The 19,029-nt window shown below is 33.3% G+C and overlaps 3 protein-coding genes, 1 non-coding gene and 1 pseudogene across 8 annotated transcripts; 3 read left to right on the forward strand and 2 right to left on the reverse strand.

Moving 5' to 3' along the window:
- The first annotated feature begins 1,705 nt into the window (after positions 1 to 1,705).
- Positions 1,706 to 1,790, forward strand: TRNAM-CAU (transfer RNA methionine (anticodon CAU)). The gene is given in 2 exon segments: positions 1,706 to 1,743; positions 1,755 to 1,790. It is a non-coding gene; the product is annotated as a tRNA-Met (tRNA).
- Positions 1,791 to 2,915: 1,125 nt separating this feature from the next.
- Positions 2,916 to 5,995, reverse strand: LOC142543638 (uncharacterized). 2 transcript variants are annotated; one of them, XM_075651010.1, is made up of 3 exons: positions 5,640 to 5,995; positions 4,076 to 4,230; positions 2,916 to 3,259 (listed from the first exon to the last, which is right to left on the reverse strand). In XM_075651010.1, the coding sequence occupies exons 1-3, from the start codon at positions 5,854 to 5,856 to the stop codon at positions 3,047 to 3,049; spliced, it is 585 nt and encodes a 194-aa protein (XP_075507125.1). In that variant the 5' UTR covers positions 5,857 to 5,995; the 3' UTR covers positions 2,916 to 3,046. The 2 variants fall into 2 exon arrangements, with proteins under 2 accessions (XP_075507125.1, XP_075507124.1); XM_075651009.1 differs by having other exon boundaries at positions 5,631 to 5,993.
- Positions 5,996 to 7,028: 1,033 nt separating this feature from the next.
- LOC142543639 (vesicle-associated membrane protein 721-like) lies at positions 7,029 to 9,480 on the forward strand. Its single transcript, XM_075651011.1, has 5 exons — positions 7,029 to 7,390; positions 8,135 to 8,276; positions 8,395 to 8,515; positions 8,644 to 8,706; positions 9,149 to 9,480. Exons 1-5 carry the CDS (start codon positions 7,201 to 7,203, stop codon positions 9,293 to 9,295), a joined length of 663 nt encoding a protein of 220 aa, XP_075507126.1. The 5' UTR covers positions 7,029 to 7,200; the 3' UTR covers positions 9,296 to 9,480.
- LOC142542086 (pantoate--beta-alanine ligase-like) lies at positions 9,249 to 12,369 on the reverse strand (annotated as a pseudogene).
- A 1,860-nt stretch (positions 12,370 to 14,229) lies between these two features.
- On the forward strand, positions 14,230 to 18,392 carry LOC142543640 (uncharacterized). Of its 4 annotated transcripts, none has more exons than XM_075651015.1 (3): positions 14,230 to 15,285; positions 16,782 to 17,978; positions 18,090 to 18,392. In XM_075651015.1, exon 2 carries the CDS (start codon positions 16,804 to 16,806, stop codon positions 17,968 to 17,970), a length of 1,167 nt encoding a protein of 388 aa, XP_075507130.1. In that variant the 5' UTR covers positions 14,230 to 15,285; positions 16,782 to 16,803; the 3' UTR covers positions 17,971 to 17,978; positions 18,090 to 18,392. The 4 variants fall into 4 exon arrangements, with proteins under 4 accessions (XP_075507130.1, XP_075507129.1, XP_075507128.1 ...); XM_075651014.1 differs by having other exon boundaries at positions 16,795 to 17,978; XM_075651013.1 differs by having other exon boundaries at positions 14,230 to 14,437; positions 15,037 to 17,978.
- The last annotated feature ends 637 nt before the right edge of the window (positions 18,393 to 19,029 follow it).

Consider the following 19,029-nt stretch of genomic DNA (forward strand, 5'->3'; position numbering starts at 1 on the left):
AAAATGTTAATACTGTATTAATAAATATAATTATAAAACAGACCATGAAACCAAAAGTTAGCTACTCTAAATGTCTCAAACTTAATAATATAGTATATATAATATAGAGATATATATATATAAGTCTATAAGTAAATGTTTGATTAATATGTGATTTCAATTTTTCTATTTTACTCTTAATTAAAGTAGTGTATATATAAGAGAAAATTACCAATATCATTCTATATGTTGGCTCAATTTGGTTTTTGTCATTTAAATAGTCCAAGTGCGAAATAAAAAACGCTTTTACTCCATTTTCACCTAAATATTAACTCATAGAGTCGGATACATCAGTTATATTTGACGACACGTAAAACTCTTTGATAAAAAAATGACTAAAATTAATAGAATTTCAATATATTGTAATCAGACCAATTTTTTAGATCCATTTACAAGATGACTGATCATATTAATTGTATATTTTTTTAAATTATCGATCTCATGAAAATCTTATTGATATGTTATTCAGTCACCGACCCATAACATTATTATGTGTGAAATATGAATAAAACCTAATGTATATATTAATTGATTAAGACAAAAACTTGTATGAGACGGTCTCACGGGTCGTATTTTATGATACAGATCTCTTATTTGAGTCATCCACGAAAAAATAGTACTTTTTATGCTAAGAATATTATTTTTTATTGTGGATATCGGTAGGGTTGACCCATCTCATAGATAAAAATTCGTGAGACTGTCTCATAAGAGACCTATTTAGTTGATTAAATAACGTGAAAAGAGTAACTTTTATATGCAAAAGATATTGTCCTGCAAAGCAGGTAGGGCACAATTTATCTTCTGAAAAAGCACTATGCGTAATTTAGAGACCTTTTACAAAGTATTTACTTAGTTATTGCATGTCACTTTCTTATGTTTCCCACCATTGACCACCCATTACTAGCTACCTAGTCCAGGTTAATTGAGGACCTATAATTAATTTGAATTACACAAAATCAAGAGCAAAAATATTAATTTTTTTAAAAAAAAAACAAAATTTTTGGTTTCAGTTTGTGTATTTTGGTGAAACGATTTTGGAAATAAATTTTCATATTTCGAATCAATATATATCGATTTATGTATACCGTAAATCGTTCCATTCACCATAACAATTTGATATTCAATTAATAGGGAAAGAGGAGGTATTATATTACTAGACAAGGAACTCAAGTAATCACAATCTCAACTCATTATTTGCTTCGATAAATAAATAAATATTCTCTGTGTGTGTTATTTATACTGTATACTATATTATTAAGTGTGTGGACATGATAATAACTACTTAGAGAGGACACCAATTTTTTCTTCCAATTTTACTTTTATATGATACTAATATTACACTTTTGTTTTTTGTTTTATTTTTTTCAATTTCAACACTTTTGTTTTATGTTTTTTTTTTCAATTTCAACACATAATCTTTCAATTTTATCCTTATATGATACTAATATTACACTTTTGTTTTTTGGTTTTTTTTCAATTTCAACACACATTTTTATTTTTATTTTTTATTTCAACAATTCAAATATCAATTTAGTCCCTCAATAATTTGTTAAATTTCACTTTAACTCATCGATAATGATAAAAAAGACTGTAAACACACGTGGCACGTGTGCAGAATAACTAGTATTTACGTTTAATCTAATTAATTGACATACTGTTACAACAAGGGGTGGTGGCGCAGTTGGCTAGCGCGTAGGTCTCATAGCTTCTGAGTAATCCTGAGGTCGAGAGTTCGAGCCTCTCTCACCCCATAATTTTTGGCTCTGTGCGCGATCTAGACAGATCCGACCCGTTTAGGTTTGCATTGTCGCCCCGACCCGGTTACCTTATTCGATCCAGATTCTATTGCCACCAACCAATCACTCACTCTCCTTGTGGCATTTTCAGCATTCCATGTGTACTAATTAGATAAATTATAAGATCTTTACAAATATTTTATAAGCTTTAATTTAAGATCTTTAAGTTAAAGTAAAAATATAAATTTGAATATTTTACTAATAATATATAGACTAAAAATTCTTTTTAAAGCAACTTATTTTTCAATAAATTTATCTTATCCAAACTGATTTATATAAAAAAATCTTCTAAACAATTATTTTACATTATTACATCAACACACGCAACAATATTTTTAATAATTCATTTGGTTTATATTTAAATAATAATCAAAATATAATTATAAAAAATAGTAAGTGACTACACTGCAATTTTGGTATATGAATATAAAAAAATAAATAGAAAAGATAAAAAAATAAAAAAAAAACTCAAGTAAGAATTGAACCCACAATTTAATGACTAAGAAACATGACTTGTATCAAAATTTTATTAATATATAAAATTTAAAACAAACCATCATATCAAAAGTTAGTCATTTTAAGTATCTTAAACTTAATAATATAGAATAGATAATATTAGATCCTATTTGTTTACTTTGTTAATTGTGTGCAAAAACAAATTGTGCGTGCAGATTTGTACAATCAAATTGATATATCGTACTGACTACTGATAAATTCAAGAATAATCAATAGAGACATTTCATTTATTTTGTTTATTTAATAATAATCAAAATAATTGATGCATCTAATGTAAAATATAATTCATAGCTTATTTATCAAATAAATATATACTTAGGGGTAAAGTCATCAAATTCGACAAAATAAAAACAATGAGAAAATCATAATTTTGTGCCTTATATTTGTTTTTATATGATTTTGATCTTTCATATTGTCAAATTTGAGCTTTAGTCTTGTATCATTCATTTTTTTTTTTTGCGCTTTCAGTTATTTTTCCATGTAAATGTTGATGTCGTACTGCACATGTTACACCATATTAACGATGACAGACTAAAACTGAAATTTGAAAATATACACAATCAATATCCTAAATAGGTAAATATATAGAACTTAATTTGCAATTTAAGTGTTGTGGTGGTTCCCCACATAAAAAATTTAATGTTGGAGGATGAAACAGAGTACCAACTTATACTGATACGAGATATCCCTTACACTTACTCATCCTTGAGCATATCTAACAAAGGATCATCGTTAGATGGTTCCAAAGTCTGATCAATCTTGGAAGTATACGAGGACGTCGTTTTTGCTACACCACCGTTGACTACTGATACATCAGCTGCAGAGGACTTGGATATAATCCCTTGTGTTTCCACTGCTTCACGTGCTGCTTTCTCTTTCGCTCGTTTAGCTTTCTCCAGCACTTCCTCCTGTGGATAAATGTTCCGAAAATTACTCAAAATATGATCCTTAACGTGGACAGGGGATGATCAAGCTCATGGCAAAACAAACTCAGACCGATGGCCAAAAATAATGTGTAAAATTATATCCATTCTGACAAACTTTATACTCCTGTTTATCTATCTCTCAGGAGCTCGATTTTTTTGGGAAAAGTGGTTTCAACATGGCCTAAAAGCCATGAGCTCACATTTTCAAACTCTAGAGGACAATTATCATTTATTTTATTAAGTTAATATTGGGTGACCTTTGTTGTATAATATTCCACCAACCTGCACGTGTGTCAGTGTTACATCTTGGCTATAAATTCTAGGCATAAATTCATTGGCTATTCAGTTCAACATGCAAGCAAGTGCGTTAAAGTACAAAACCAATGTATGTCATCTCCCATGAGCTCAAACTTTTAAGAAAGCCGATTTCAACACTGACCTAAAAGTCGAATTCTACGTTAAGACACGGTACTTCAGAATCAAGATAGAATATATACTGCTCAGTTGTTCTTGAATAAGGCCATTCAACACCAAGGATGCTGGCCAGATATTAAGACTTAGCAAGGACAAAACACAAGAAAGATCTCAAGATAAATGTAAGAACTTCCATTCAGTCAAAACAAATCTAATTTTCAAAATATACATTTATTTATTTTTTATTCTTGTTGAACAAGTATATATTTATTTCTATTAGCAGGTGCAAATGGTTTGGTGACTTAGTTCCACCTGGAAGGCCAGAAGAGCGTGATTCTCCTTGATCCGATTATTTAGGACCATGCAACAAATCAAAATATGTACCTGGAATTCCTGAATTTGCTTCTGCTGCTCAGCTTGTAATCTGCCGACAGTGCTGAGAAATTCTCCAACTGATGACTCTATGCGCTCGTTGAGTGTCTCGGCCAGAGCTTTCCCCAAGAAAAATGCATCCAAGATTGTTATGCTCTCGTTCTCACCTGCAAATGATAGTTTGAAATTCATTTGAAGCAGTGTTGTTGATGCTTCTCTTTCCATAAAATAACATGTTTTGTTATCCATCAAAGAGGATAAAGAAAAAACAACAGAGATAATCAGACTGACTCTAGCTATACTTCTATAAAATAAAAATCCGAACAGATTTGCAAATGCAAAGTCGAAGAAATTATGAAGATGCTAGACAGTAGACATAATCTCTTGCTTGAGCAGCTCTGCGACTCTACATTCAATGCTTATGCGCAAAATCTACTCCCAAGTAGACCTGAAAGTTAATATACTCACATATTGAGATCATACACTAATTACAGTTGCATCAAATAAGTGAGTATTCCATACATGTTTAGTGTTAGAATATGCAATATGTGGACACTACAAAATAAAAATGAAGAAATCCAGTTTATATTATGAGTCTATGACAATAAATTAATTATAAATAGAAACGAAATCTGATTGCCGGGAGAACAATCTCAGCAGCAATTTCAATGTGTTGTCACAAAGGAAGATACAACCAGCAAGTGACAGCAGAGACTTGTACAGTGATTAAGAAACTCAGTGGTGAAGGGTCTTAGCCATAGGGACAGCGAATATACTTCAGTCTGTATGGACATAACATAATTTTGGCAAGAACTAACTGCACTCCAGGCAGTGTTGACCGATTCTTCCAATAGTTAGAAAGCAAAACCCATTTCGACAATGAACTAAACCCGTTTAAACACTGAGGATAAACCTGGTTAAGTAGAAACATATCGTGGACACAAAATTCCATAAAACCAGCAGGGGCGAAACTAAATTCATAAACGGTAAACACAAACCACCTAAAAAGATACAATTTACTTAAAAACACACTTGTCCCCTAACATGGATACTTGAGAATCAAATAAACATCTGTTTCCCCAACTACCAATGGCTAAACCGGTGGTAACTAGGCACAAATTTCTAAATTTCTGAATTAAAATAGTACCTGAACTCGAAAAAATTTAACTGGAAGCAAAAGATTGATTGAACAAAATTGATAGACTTCGAGCCTCAATTTTCATTAGCATGTCCTAAGTTTCAAACTTGAGTACTTTGCATAGTGAAGCTATAAATTTTACAGAAAGAATGGAACCAGACGAAAGCTGAGGAGGCAGTAAAATAAATTTATCCAATGGTTTCAGATTCAAATACAACGCAACAAGCTTTCATTAGTTTAGCACGATTCCAGTCCCAAATTCACACTCCCCAAGAGACTTTTAGAACAATACCCAACACATAAATTCACATTCAACCAAAAAAAGATCGAAATTTTACAAGATTATCTACACAAATAAAGAAATTCGAATTCAATCAGCAAAAACAGAACAAAAAGAAGCTGAAATGTGCAGACAGATAGAAATGGTACCCGAATCACCTGTACACCTACACCCAACTGACCCAAGATTAATTCCTCGGAACTTCTGCGACCCAATTGAGACGAGCTTGAGATTGGATGAAAACGATGAATGTTCACGCCACAAAGCAGCGGGTTTTGCCCGGCAACAACGTTGGCGGGTCACCGATGGGGCACGAGGTTTCCAATATATCGAATAGGCTTGTTGGGATGCTGCTACCACTCCCCCGAAGCCCATTTCTTCTTTGAATCAAGAGCTTGATTTCACTTTAAGATTGCAGTCGTTTTTATGACAAGTACAGCTGCATTTAGGTGCGGCTTTAATGGTTTGTCCGAAAAATTTGGTGTGTTCGCATCGGAAGGAAAAGGAAAATGGCCGCCATTCCTTTATTTATTCATCGTCACGTAGAAAAAAAATCAAAATTATAAAAAATAATAAATCAAAACCGAAAATTTATCAATATAAAATATTAAAATCTTAAATGCCAATGTAAAGAACCAAAACTTTCATTTGTATTATTTATATTGTGTAAAATACTTATAAGAAAAAATGGAAATTAAATGTAATTTTTAGGCATTTTTTTTTAAAAAATATTTATTATAATGATTTTGATATATCAGTTTGGTTCGTAGAGTCTTATCTAAAATTAGACTGACTTATTTTTTCGATTTGGTTTATTTGAAAAATGAGATTGTGAATTGGTTAAATTTTGATCCAGTAAATATAATTTAGTTTTTCGATTGAGCTTGGTTTTGTTCAATTCATGAATACGTTATTCTTTGTAATAGTGTACAAATGATTAATAATAATGAAACTTCCGTTTGTTTTTTTAAAAAAAAAATTTACAAATCCATCTTAGGAATCAATTTTATGATATAAATATTTTATTTAAATTATTCATGAAAAATTATTATTTTTTATGTCAAAAATATTATTTATTATTGTAAATATGACAATTTTAACTTGTCTTACATGAAACCGTCTCATCAAGAAACCTACTACTTAAACGAATATCTATTTTTCGGAAAAGAAAATATTAAAAGCTATAATTTCATTGAATACTGTAATTTATGTGGAAATTTTAGTCTTTTTTATGATGTTAATGTATACATCAAAATCAATAGTCTCATGACGGTATGATTAAAAGAGCATATCTCTTGTGAGATGATTTCATTAATTTTTATCTGTGAGATGACTCAATCCTACCGATATTCACAATAAAAAGTAATACTCTTAGTATAAAAAGTAATATTTTTTCATGAATTACCCAAATAAGATATCTATCTCACAAAATACGACACGTATGATTGTATCACACAGGTTTTTACCTGTTAAAATTGTCAAAATTTAAAAAATATTAAAATAATTTTCTTTAAATAACAATAATAATTACCGGTTGTTGGCTTTGGTGGAAGCAATGTTTCAGTCTTCAACAGCTCACCCAAAAAGCCTTTTTCTAATAAGCGTGTCATTCCTCTCCTTCCCTTCTCTGCAATTCCTCTCTCCAAACTCCTATAATATATACGTATTAAGTACTTGCAGATTGGTTGATTCTTGGTGTGGGGAGAAACGAGTACAGAAATGGGGCAGCAATCCTTGATCTACAGCTTTGTGGCTCGTGGGACGGTGATTCTGGCGGAGTACACGGAGTTCACCGGCAATTTCACCGGAATCGCTGCTCAGTGCCTTCAGAAACTACCCGCTACCAACAATAAGTTCACCTACAACTGCGATGGCCACACATTCAATTACCTGGTGGAGGATGGATTTAGTATGCGCCTTTTTTTATCCGTTTATACCCTTATTTGATTTGTCTGATACGATTGATTTTTTAGATTGGGTCGATTTTTTAATTGCGTGTGTAGCTTGGTTTTGGATCTCGCGAGATACGTGGTATTGGTTTCGAGTCATGGTTTTACTTTTGCATTAGGAGTCGGATCTTATTTGAATGGTTTTGCTTTTGCGGTAGTAGCTTAGATCTTGTCTGCTTTAGATGTTTTTCTTAATTAACTTTTGTACATATCTCATATTCTGCGTTTCTTTCATTTGATGAGGTTTTTCTGTTTTGACGAGGATGAGCAAATCAGATTCTTTGTATTTACATCTCCTTAGTCTTTGGCGTTCAAAGCATCAAATCGAATTTTTAGTTTGTTACTCGGTTTCTTTTCGACTCAGAAATAATATTTTGTTACAAAGTTGATGTTGATGGGATCAGGACTGGTGCTCCCGTTGAACCCATTGTATTAATGGGGTTGTCATTTGTTGTTTGGCTGGTTTTAGTAGTTGATGTTTCAACATGGTTTACCATCTTCGAATTGATTTTTGGGGTACCATGGAATTCCTAATTGATGGGTTTTGGCACCGAATCAGTGGAAATTAACCTTTTGTTTCATATTCTTTTAATGTAATTTTCAGTTACTTCACTCTTAGGTTGAATGTGTGATCATGCAAATTATATGCTTATTTCGCTTAATTTTGTTTTGGTAGACTAATGGTTGGTGTCCTTCAATGACAGCTTATTGTGTTGTGGCTGTTGAATCTGCTGGAAGGCAAATTCCGATTGCATTCCTGGAAAGAACTAAAGAGGATTTTACCAAGAAGTATAGTGGAGGAAAGGCTGCTACAGCTGTAGCTAACAGCCTAAATAGAGAGTTTGGGTAATGCTACCTTACTGTTTTCTCTCACTTTTTCTTTTTCATCTATTCTGACTTCTGATGGATATGATTGTCTTAATTCATTAAATTAACAAATCGTCTTCTATTGACTAAAACTTAGGCCCAAACTGAAGGAGCAAATGCAGTATTGTGTAGATCATCCCGAGGAGGTCAGCAAGCTTGCTAAGGTGAAAGCTCAGGTTTCAGAAGTCAAAGGAGTGATGATGGAAAACATTGAAAAGGTAAAAGCATTTCTCACTTTTCTATTATATTATTTTCAGGAGCAACATCCTGTTTTATGGTTGTATGATGTGGCTGAATTTAGTTTTTCTGATAGTGTTACTTGTATTGCCATTATTTGCCTCTGCAGGTTCTTGACCGTGGAGAGAAAATTGAACTTCTGGTGGATAAAACAGAAAACCTTCGATCTCAGGTCTGTGAATACATTGTTATATTAATAGCTTACTATGTGGACCTCTTGGAGTCTTATATTTAGTGGAATACCTGTAACCAAACTTTGACCATGATCTGGGTTTTGTTGAATTAGTCTAAGGTTTCAAATTGAATTGGTTAGGTTTTGATTCACGGGAAAGAATCAGCATAACCATGTTGAACTCGATTTTGTCAAAGTAGTGCTGCTGAAGCTAAAGTACTAGTCACTAGGAGTGGCCTGTGATGGCTTTCCTTTTTATGATTGAAATCTTGGCAGTTACTTCATGAACTTACTAAACTTGGTGGTTATGAAACTTTTGGGCCATTGGTTAGATATTCAAATTTTATTCAATTCTTGGGGATCTAATTACGTTGTTCAATCTTCATGTGCATCTTTGTTTCACGACATTGAACTATATACATGCTTTTGTACTTTTCTGTAGGCCCAAGATTTTAGGACTCAAGGAACCAAGATGAGGAGAAAGATGTGGTTTCAGAATATGAAGATAAAGCTTATTGTTCTTGCCATTATTATTGCCTTGATTCTCATCATAGTCTTATCGGTATGTCGTGGATTCAAATGTCATTAATCTGTATTTCAATCAGGTTGGTTATAATGTTACCTTAATCAGTCAGATATTTCTTTGATTCCCATTAAATTTTTTTTTTGGTTACCCTAATGTGCATCTTGTGAGACAATGCTTATGCCTTGTATAGATTGTACTTTTTGAACACCATTATTAGAATCGTTGTGTATGAAGGAAGTTTTCAGATACCTGTTGTGTTTTTCTTCGTTCAAATAATTACGATGGTACCCCTGCAATTTTTTTTATGTTTGCTAGGCTTCATACCTAAATTCTCCTATAACAGTACTTTCTCAAAACATGTCCATGTATTGCCCACCTTCCCGAGGAAGGTGGTCTACTCACTTGTAAAAAGATTACACGATTGTAAACCTTAAACTTGGTGTGTTCCACTAGTTCGTGTTATACGAAAGAACCAATGGCAAACAGTAACAAGTCGTCTGGATTGGCGCCTGGAGGATATTCCTAGAATCAGCTTTGATCTTGTTCAGAAACAAGGAAAAAATGGTGGACGATGTCAGTCAACTATTTCCAAACATGTGCTAAACGTTGATTTCCATGTTGTCAAATAGCCTGACGTTTCCAAACCAAGCAGCAAAACAAAACACTGCAGCCCTATTTATCTCCTTCAAATCTTCCCAAACTTTCTTGATCTACTCTCTGCTTAGCAATGAGAACAAGAAAAAGAGAAAACACAACATTTTGAGATTATAATATCACACCATATACGAAATAAGGATGGTCGATGGCTTAACTTATCTGGCTGGTTATCGCTTCACTCGAACAATCATGGATTTCATTTGCCACCGTTTACAAAGTTTCAATATACCAACTTGGTAACTTTTAAAAAGTAAATTGGAATACCAACCTACTTTTCGATTTCTTAACATATTATAAATTGGGTTTTTGTGATATGTTTAAAGTATACGTCTCATCAAAGTTCTTGTTCCTACATTTTCTATATAATTCACCTCGGCATGATAGATTTTTCCACCAGCTTCTTGAATAGCATGGATCAATTCTTTGCAATCAACCTGTCCCTTCTCTGCTGCTAATTTAGCCTTGTACAGAGACCTGCTTATCGATAAAGCCTGTGGAAACAGAAAAATTCTAGTCGAACAAAGCAAAGGAACTTTCACACCATTGATTCGAGACCTTGTTTATTTGATGATTTCTTCTCAAAAATCTATTACACTTGGAGAACTTACAAGTATTCGTAGGGTAAATAAATCAAGAAAGAAACCTTCCCCCTCTGGTCTAAGGAAAGATGCACGTTACACGAACTCATTGGAAGGCCATCTTAATTCATCTCGCATGAACTCCGAACCAACCACTTACATTCCAAAATGAAGATCTCTGACCTGAATTCCAATCAAGTGTAAAACTTTACAAAATGACATGCTAAACATAAAAAAAAAACCTTTGGTTTTATACGACATTCTTAAAGCAATACCAAAGAATGAGACAAGTACCATCCTTTGGATGATCTTCCACTGCTGGTAGTCTTTCTTGCCAATTACAGCAACATCAGGCTCAACAATATTAAACAACTTGGTAACAATTGTAGCAAATCCTCTAAAGAAAATAGGCCTACTTTTTCCACACAAACCATTCTCCAAATTCTCAACTCTAACCCAAGTCTCATGCCCAATCCCACTATTCTCCACACAAGAAACAATTTTTCCCTTTTCTTAACCATTTGTGTCCTCAAACCACCATTTTCCCAATATTCATACAAATTCTTTGGATGGAAAACAACATCCATTCCACCAGGAACGGACTTCGAATTTCCCGACGTCACTGAGGAAACCAGAAGGATAGGTGGAGATATCATCATTACCTTCATGGAGGAACTGGTTCGCTGTCGCGGTCGCGGAGATCGGAACGGATGCTACCGTTCCAGTTACAATGAAATTTCGCGGAACGGTCGCGGAACGGGTATTTAAAAAAAATATTATAAATATATAAAAATTAAAAATTTTGGAAAATATTTAGAAATATAAAAATTAAAATAAATATCATTTAAATAGATTATTTGATGTAAATAAAAAATTTAAATATTTTTAGAATTTTATTAACAATTTATTGAACACAATTTATATCGTCATTATATTTAAAATATTTCCAACCATATCAAAAATTAAATATACTATTAAAAATTATTTGTATTTAATTAATTAAAACTTTAAAATATTTTCGATTGGATATATATAAGTTCACCAAATTTGAATCAATTTAAAGTGATGGACTAATTAATAAGTATCAAATCTTATATAAAGTGATGTTACAAATTATTTAACATCAATTAAAATAGAAATATTTTATAATTAACTTAGTTTTTTTCACACTTTATAATGAAAATTTCTCAATAGAAATAGTTAACTTGCAGTCTCTTCTTTATTAGTCTTTCATTGATGGATGCAGCGGGAAGAAGACTCAAGATTCATCATCTCACATCAACCGATGTGCTTTGCTTTCCAATGTTCCTAGTGAAATTAATGTTAAGCTTATTAAATTACTCATGTCATATGATAATATAATAACAATGAGAAATGAAATATAAGTTGATGAAAACAAACATTTATATAGAAAGGTACATGTAAATATTATATCATCGAGAAAGTAAAGATACGTGCATTAGGACCTACAATTGCATTATTTGTATAGAAAGCAAAGATACGTGCATTGAATTTGCGACGGTGTTATGAGAAACCGTCGCGAAATTTAGCGACAGTTTTTTATTTAACCGTCGCCGATTTTAATTTCGCGACGGTTTTATTAAAACCGTCGCTACATACAAAAAACCGTCGCTAATAGCGACTGTTCAAAACAAAACCGTCGCGAATTGCGTTCCGGTTCCGTTCCACCGTTCTATCCCCGTTTTCCACCGTTGTATCCCCGTTTTCGGTATACGAAACGCCGATACAAGCCATCACCTTACCCACCCCGGAACTTTGGAACGGCATAAGCCGTTCCCGTTCCGGAACGGTCGTTCCAGCCGCATCACGGCCGTTCCGGCGAACCATGGGAGGAAGCCCGTTGTTGGGACTGAGCCAATGGATTTTGCCTTGAGTTCTCATGGATCTCGACCATTTTCTCATATCATCTATCAAAGATTATCAGTGGCTCTTGATTTGCCATGAATTCAGAATTTCTTTTGAATCTCCTTCTCTTCAGTGTTCAAGGATCAATATCCACTATTTCAAGAAAACAATGAAGAATTTTTGGGGATTCTACTTTGGAATCAATATCCATACATAGTGGAATTGCAATAATTTAATAGTTTACCAAATGTAAACCGAAAAATAACGATTGTAAATTCTCAAGTCATAAAAAAAAAAAAAAAAAACCAGTTCTTGCTATTCTTGATGAGTTCAACACTAGCACATTTACGACTCCTTTACGTAAAATATGGAATCTTTAGGTCCCAAATGAAGTGAGAATTCATATCTTTGATGCTTTACCAGTGAACACTGTCCTTACAACTCGATGTGATAAATCTTCTGGAGATATGATTCTTCCTTTGTGGTATTGTAAATTTGCAAAAAGGGTATGGAAAAACCATCAGCTCTTTGATCGCTTTTGGTGCTTTTTCGAATATTTTTAATAAATGTATATTGGCTACATAATAAACTTTATATTCGAACATTTTTAAGCAATAGATCATTAAATAAAAATGCTATTAATAGGAATAGTGATACTTCTCTTTATTTTTTCTATTTGTTTTTAGAGATCTTCTTTTCGAAAACCATTGTTGCGATATATAATCATACATTTCGTGATATCATAATTAATAATACATGTATTATCAATAAATAAAAATCATTAAATGTTGACACTCGAGGCCGGCTATTATTGGCATCTGGGAAACAAATTAATCAACCAATTTCTGTAGTCCAGGGTGAACTCCTAGCAATTCGAGAAGACATTAAACTATTTTATGAGAATTTTTTTCTAGATGTTCAAGTTGCATCATATTTACTTTTGGCGGAGCAGACAGTCACCAACAATCAGGAGTATCTTGGCTATATTGGATATTGTACGGCAGAAATAATATAGAACATGAAAACAACTAAGGTTTCTGAGATTATTCATGATCGCAGATCGGCTAATAAAATAACACATCATATTGATCGTTTTACTTTGTCCTCTCCTTCTTCGTTTGTTTGAATGAATAATGAATTTACTTCTGGTTGCTTAAACTTATAATTGACGATTATTTACAGTGATATTACGAGCTTTTGAATCTAAAAAAAATCATTAAATTTTATAAAAAGAATTTACCTCTTGTATTTCATTTAATTAATGACAATATAATAGCGTATTCACTACATCTAATAATACATTAATTTTCTTTCTTGTATAAAAATCTTGAGCATAATTTCTAATATCAAGTCATTTCTCCGCTATTCATCAAAACCAATATAAATAAAAAATAGTATATCATATATTGTCAAAAGCATACTGTATAAGAATATTTGATCACAAACCATATCATCAATTTAAAAACATTGAAGATCACCGGATTCCCTAATGTCATATACTCGATTTTATAAGTATTCGTTTTTTTCGCGTCCCAGTCGGATATTTTTTTCCTCCTAGGTAGCTAAGTAAGACAATGTTTGTAATAGATTATGATTTTTAAAGAAGTGATTAAATTTATAGATTATAAAAAAATGTTTAAAATTTAAAGTGAGTAACGTTTGAAAACAAAAATTCTTGTACTAAATTGTTACGAATTACTTTTGTAGAATCTGAATATGATTCGGCATCCCGTCAATTTTTGAATTTCGATTAAATTAAACATAAACTAAAGCAAAATCTGAGTTTGAAAAACACAAAATCGAAATTTTTTATGAAAAAAAATCGATAATCACTCTGTTTTTTTGATTGAAATTATTTGAAATCGCAAATTACCCCCATGAATTTTACCTTCACCGTGCTCTCTTGTCCTCTACATAAAAGTCCCATTATTTTCAGAAATGAGAAAACCTCACACGAAACCTTACAGTTTCTTCAACCCGTTTTCAGCGGACACACTCTTTTTTTCCCACCGAATTTTTTTATTATTTTGTGAATTCAATTAACCCCTGCAAAATTCAATCAAACAATCAAAGGACTAAAGACGGGCCTTAATTTCTCCTAATTGTAATTCCGTACCTTTAATTTCTTGAAATCTTTAATTGGGGGGATTCTTTTATTGATTACTTTAATCAGATGGTTTCTGGTTTGATCGGTTGGTGTCTATGTTATGTTTATGTGATATGTCGTTTAATTTATCTGGTTTTGTTGATTGATGGGTGTCTTGTATAAAGGGAGGATCTTTACCATCTTTAAGCTTTGTGGGTTTACGTGAGGATCAAGAGGGTATAATTGATGGTTGAAAATTGATGTCTGGGTTCTTGAACTTTTGGGGGATTTTGGAAAGGCTTATTTTTTTTTTTTGGAAATTGATGGCAAACTTTTAGGACTGTCAAATTTGACCTGTAACTGTATTGATGTGATTTCAACGCAGTATTGCTCATCCAGATCTAAGGGTTGCTTTAATGTTGTTGTGATGTACTCGCCACACTTGCTGGTTTTGTATTTTGAATTATGTAAAGTTTAGTGTTTTCATGTTTGCATCCTGGTTTGTGTCGTGCTTTTTTATTTGGGGGATTTATTCTGTATATTCTGCTTGTTTTATGTTTGATGTGATGCTGGATTGTTCGCAAATGACCATTTATTGTCCCACAATACAACTGCAGGTTGCGGGACTCATTGGTGTCCGTGGCCAAAGAAATAGTCAATAATTCTTTATTTGAAGCCTTTTCAATCCTCAAGATTTTACACCTGTTCATTTCTGAATTGTATTGATTTATGCTCGTGCCCAGTTGCAATCTGATATGCTATAAAGTCAACTAAAGATACTGATATTTCGTTTGATAAAATCAATCCTGTGTTATACAATACTGAAGCTGCCAGTAAAAAAGAGAAATTTCAGTGCAATTTTACCGGTAAGTACAAATGTAATGGCTGATATACTGTGTTCTGATTGTCTATGATCCAAAATACAATTTTTCGTGTTCATTTACCGTCAGAAAATTAAACTATCTTACTTTGTTTTGTCAGTGTTGTCAACTTAACACGTTCAATTTTTGCATCTCTTTAAATTGTTTTATACTTCAAATTATGCCTCTTCTACCTTTATCTGGCCGCCTAAGGGTGGGGAATGGAGCATTCTGATCCTTGCGTCTCTCAGCTGATTGTTTTTTGGGATAGTAGCTGTCCTCTGGTGCATAAGTAGAAGTGGTAAGTTATTCTCCGTCATATATCAAGGTAAATCCACATATAAGTGGAACTCTTTTTGGGTAGAGATTGTGATCGATGATTTGGCTCTATCTATATCTGCTGAAAGCTTATGATTATTGGATCATCTTTGTACTTGGACCTTTAACTGATATTTGGCTGTCATAGTTTTAGTTGAGAAGTTTTTAACATAGGTTAACATGTGCCTTGAGTTTGTTACTGATATTGGCAGGGGTGTGATGGTGACTTGTGATGTTCTGGAGTTAGTCCTTTGGCTGCTTTCCCAATATTATGCCTTCGCCTGCAAAATGTTTCAAGCAGAACTTTTTTTTTTCGTTTTGACTTCATAAATTTGCTTTTGTTGAAAGATTTGGTGCCACCACTTCTTTTTAGCCATTCTTTTATTCTCTGATTATTTTCTTTTGCTTATGATAACCTCTTAGTAAGGGTGGAAAAGATTTAAGTTTTCCACCATCGATCCTTGTGTAAACTAAGGAGTTTTATCCTTTAAAAAATCCTTCCTGTGTAGTACGGTCATAGTGCATGTTGGAAGTTTTTCTAAGACGGTGTTTAAACTTTCAATGAACATTTCGGTTTCAAATTGGTGAAGATATGATTGCTTTGATGAATTAGTTAAGATCTTTTCTCTGTAAGTGCAAGAGCACCCGTGTATAAATAGTTCTGTTATTATCTGCAGACTTCTTGGATTCTATATCAACACAGGTAAGTTGGTTAAAACTGATATTCAGTAGCTAGTTGGTAGAACTGATATATCTTCATCATAAGTTGAGATGTTAGTAGATAGATTGCGAGTGGTGTGCCAAGGTTCAACATGCGGTATGGTTCAGCTATGCTCCTTGGCTTGCACAGCCCTTCAGTGAAGTGCGCTCCTTCAATGTGAAGCAAGCACCTGAAATTCTTGGAGCTCGCATTAACCCTAAACCCTTAATTTTGAAAGGCACCCACATTGTCTCAAGGGTCATGCTTATACTTGGAGAACACTTGTGCACCTTCTGCTTATACCTCATGTGAACTTGTGGCCTTTAATAACTTTGATAATGAGAATGTTTTGTTTAGTTGTATTTTGTTTTTAATCTTATTGTCTTTGCCATCTCTACTGTCAAGTATAGAATAAAGTTTCTTCGGTTTCTTTTCTTGCATCAGCATTTATGTAGAACAACTATACGAATGAATTTAATATTAGCAACATATCACAGTGCAAATAGATGGCTACTAGAAAAAGAAGCATATCAAATGATGCAGATGTCTCTGCTCTGAACAAGGAATTGGATGAAGCTTTATGCCCAATATGCATGGACCACCCACACAACGCTGTTTCTCTCATTTGCAGCTCCCACGGCAATGGCTGTCGCTCCTTCATTTGTGATACCAGTTACAGGCATTCAAATTGCTTGGATCGATTTAAAAAACTTGGAGAAGATAATCCTGATAAATTGTCTGCACCGAGTTTGGAACATGAAGGACATGTTGATTCTATTGTTACTTCTAATGAAGACTCGATGACTTCAAGTGACATCAGTGTGAATCACGTGGATGTCTCTCTGACTGCAGGCAACTCTGCAACCCTTGTTGGCATACCTGGTGGATCAAGACTAAATAGCTCCCAAAATGTGAATCCTTATTTCGAAAATGTACATCCAACATCATGGGAAAATCTTAACCTTGATGAAACCTACATGGAGAAGTCAGAGAAGACGACAAACCTAAAATGCCCTTTATGCCGAGGAGATGTTTTGGGCTGGAAAGTTGTGGAAAATGCAAGAAAATACCTTAACCTGAAGACTCGAAGCTGCTCCCATGAATCGTGCTCATTCTTTGGCAACTACGGAGAGCTACGTAGGCATGCTAGAAATGTTCATCCAACAGTTCGTCCAGCTGATGTTGACCCATCAAGACAAAGTGCATGGCGTCGGCTTGAACACCAAAGAGAGCATGACGATATCGTCAGTGCCATTCGATCAGCCATTCCCGGTGCGATGGTACTTGGTGATTATGTTTTAGATAACAGTGATAGATTTTCTGGTGAAAGGGATAATGGTGGAGGTGACAGTGAAGGAGGCCGGTGGTTAAGCACATTCTTCTTGTTTCATATGATTGGCTCGATGGAATCAGGAGCCGAGCTTAGAGGTGGCAGGTCAAGAATGTTGTATAGACACCGTCGTTCTGGTGGAACATTTTCAAGACGTCGTTATCTATGGGGTGAAAATTTATTAGGCATTCGAGAAAATGATGATGATCGTGATGAAGACAATAGAGAAGGTATACCGGATTTGAACATAGATACTGTTGATGACACTCCTTCAAACCCAAGAAGGCGTAGGAGATTGACACGTGCTCGGTCCCATGAAGATCAACCAGAAGTTACTGATTGATCGATCTGGTATTTCTCTTTCTTTGCATGTAAAACATATATTAGAATATATCTTGAATAAAGTACAGGTAGTTTTTGACCAAACCATATCGTTGTTCTTTAATCTCTGACGATCCGCAGGTTGATGGTGAGATCGTCGTGGGCATGAGCTGTGTAACCGAGTTTGAGATTCCCCTAAGCATAAAGCAAGAACATTAGGGATGGACAAAACTAGTTGAGGGAATATTTGCTTGGATTTGTTGCAGTGTTGGCTTCTTTCATTGTAGGGAGCAGAATAAGCAGAAGGCTTGTTTATGACTTGTGTTTTCAGCTCTATATATATTTGTACCTTTTCTTTTCTTTCTTGCTTCTTTTCTTTTTTTAAAATAAATAAATTTCTATTGTTGAATATTATTTATTTTTCATGGTCTTTGAACTTAACTACACATTCATTGTATGTTGACTTTGGTTGGTGATGTTGTGTTCTATCTTATTTCGTTGAAGGTAAAATTTTGTGTGAGGCGGTCTCACGGGTCGTATTTTGTGAGACATATATCTTATTTGGGTCATCCATGAAAAAATTATTACTTTTTATGCTAACAGTATTATTTTTTATTGTGAATATCATTACCCGTCTCACAGATAAAGATTCATGAGATCGTCTCACAATAGACATATTCTTTCCAAAAATACCATAATCGGAATCATATAGAAAGATAATCGAAATCATAAATTAATCTTAAATGGAAGGTTTTATAGTGTATTCGCAAACTTCAATATACAATTTCAATTGTTTAATTTTATGAATTTAAATGTTTATAATATTTTTATATTAGATAATTAACTTTAATTAGCATTATTATCTCACGAGGTATACCGTTATTTTTTTCTTGACTATTACTCTATTCTATTACCGCCAATCTGTTTAGAATTGTGATTTGTCTTTTAAGCCCTTCATTAATTTATAGATTTTAATTAATTATTAATATTAATCTGTACCTATAACCAAAACATTTGTCTTTTAAGTCCTCATTAGAATTGTGATTTGTCTTTTAAGCCCTTCATTAATTTATAGATTTTA

Source organism: Primulina tabacum, chromosome 4 (assembly GCF_025594145.1).
Source record: "Primulina tabacum isolate GXHZ01 chromosome 4, ASM2559414v2, whole genome shotgun sequence".
NCBI lineage: Eukaryota > Viridiplantae > Streptophyta > Magnoliopsida > Lamiales > Gesneriaceae > Primulina > Primulina tabacum.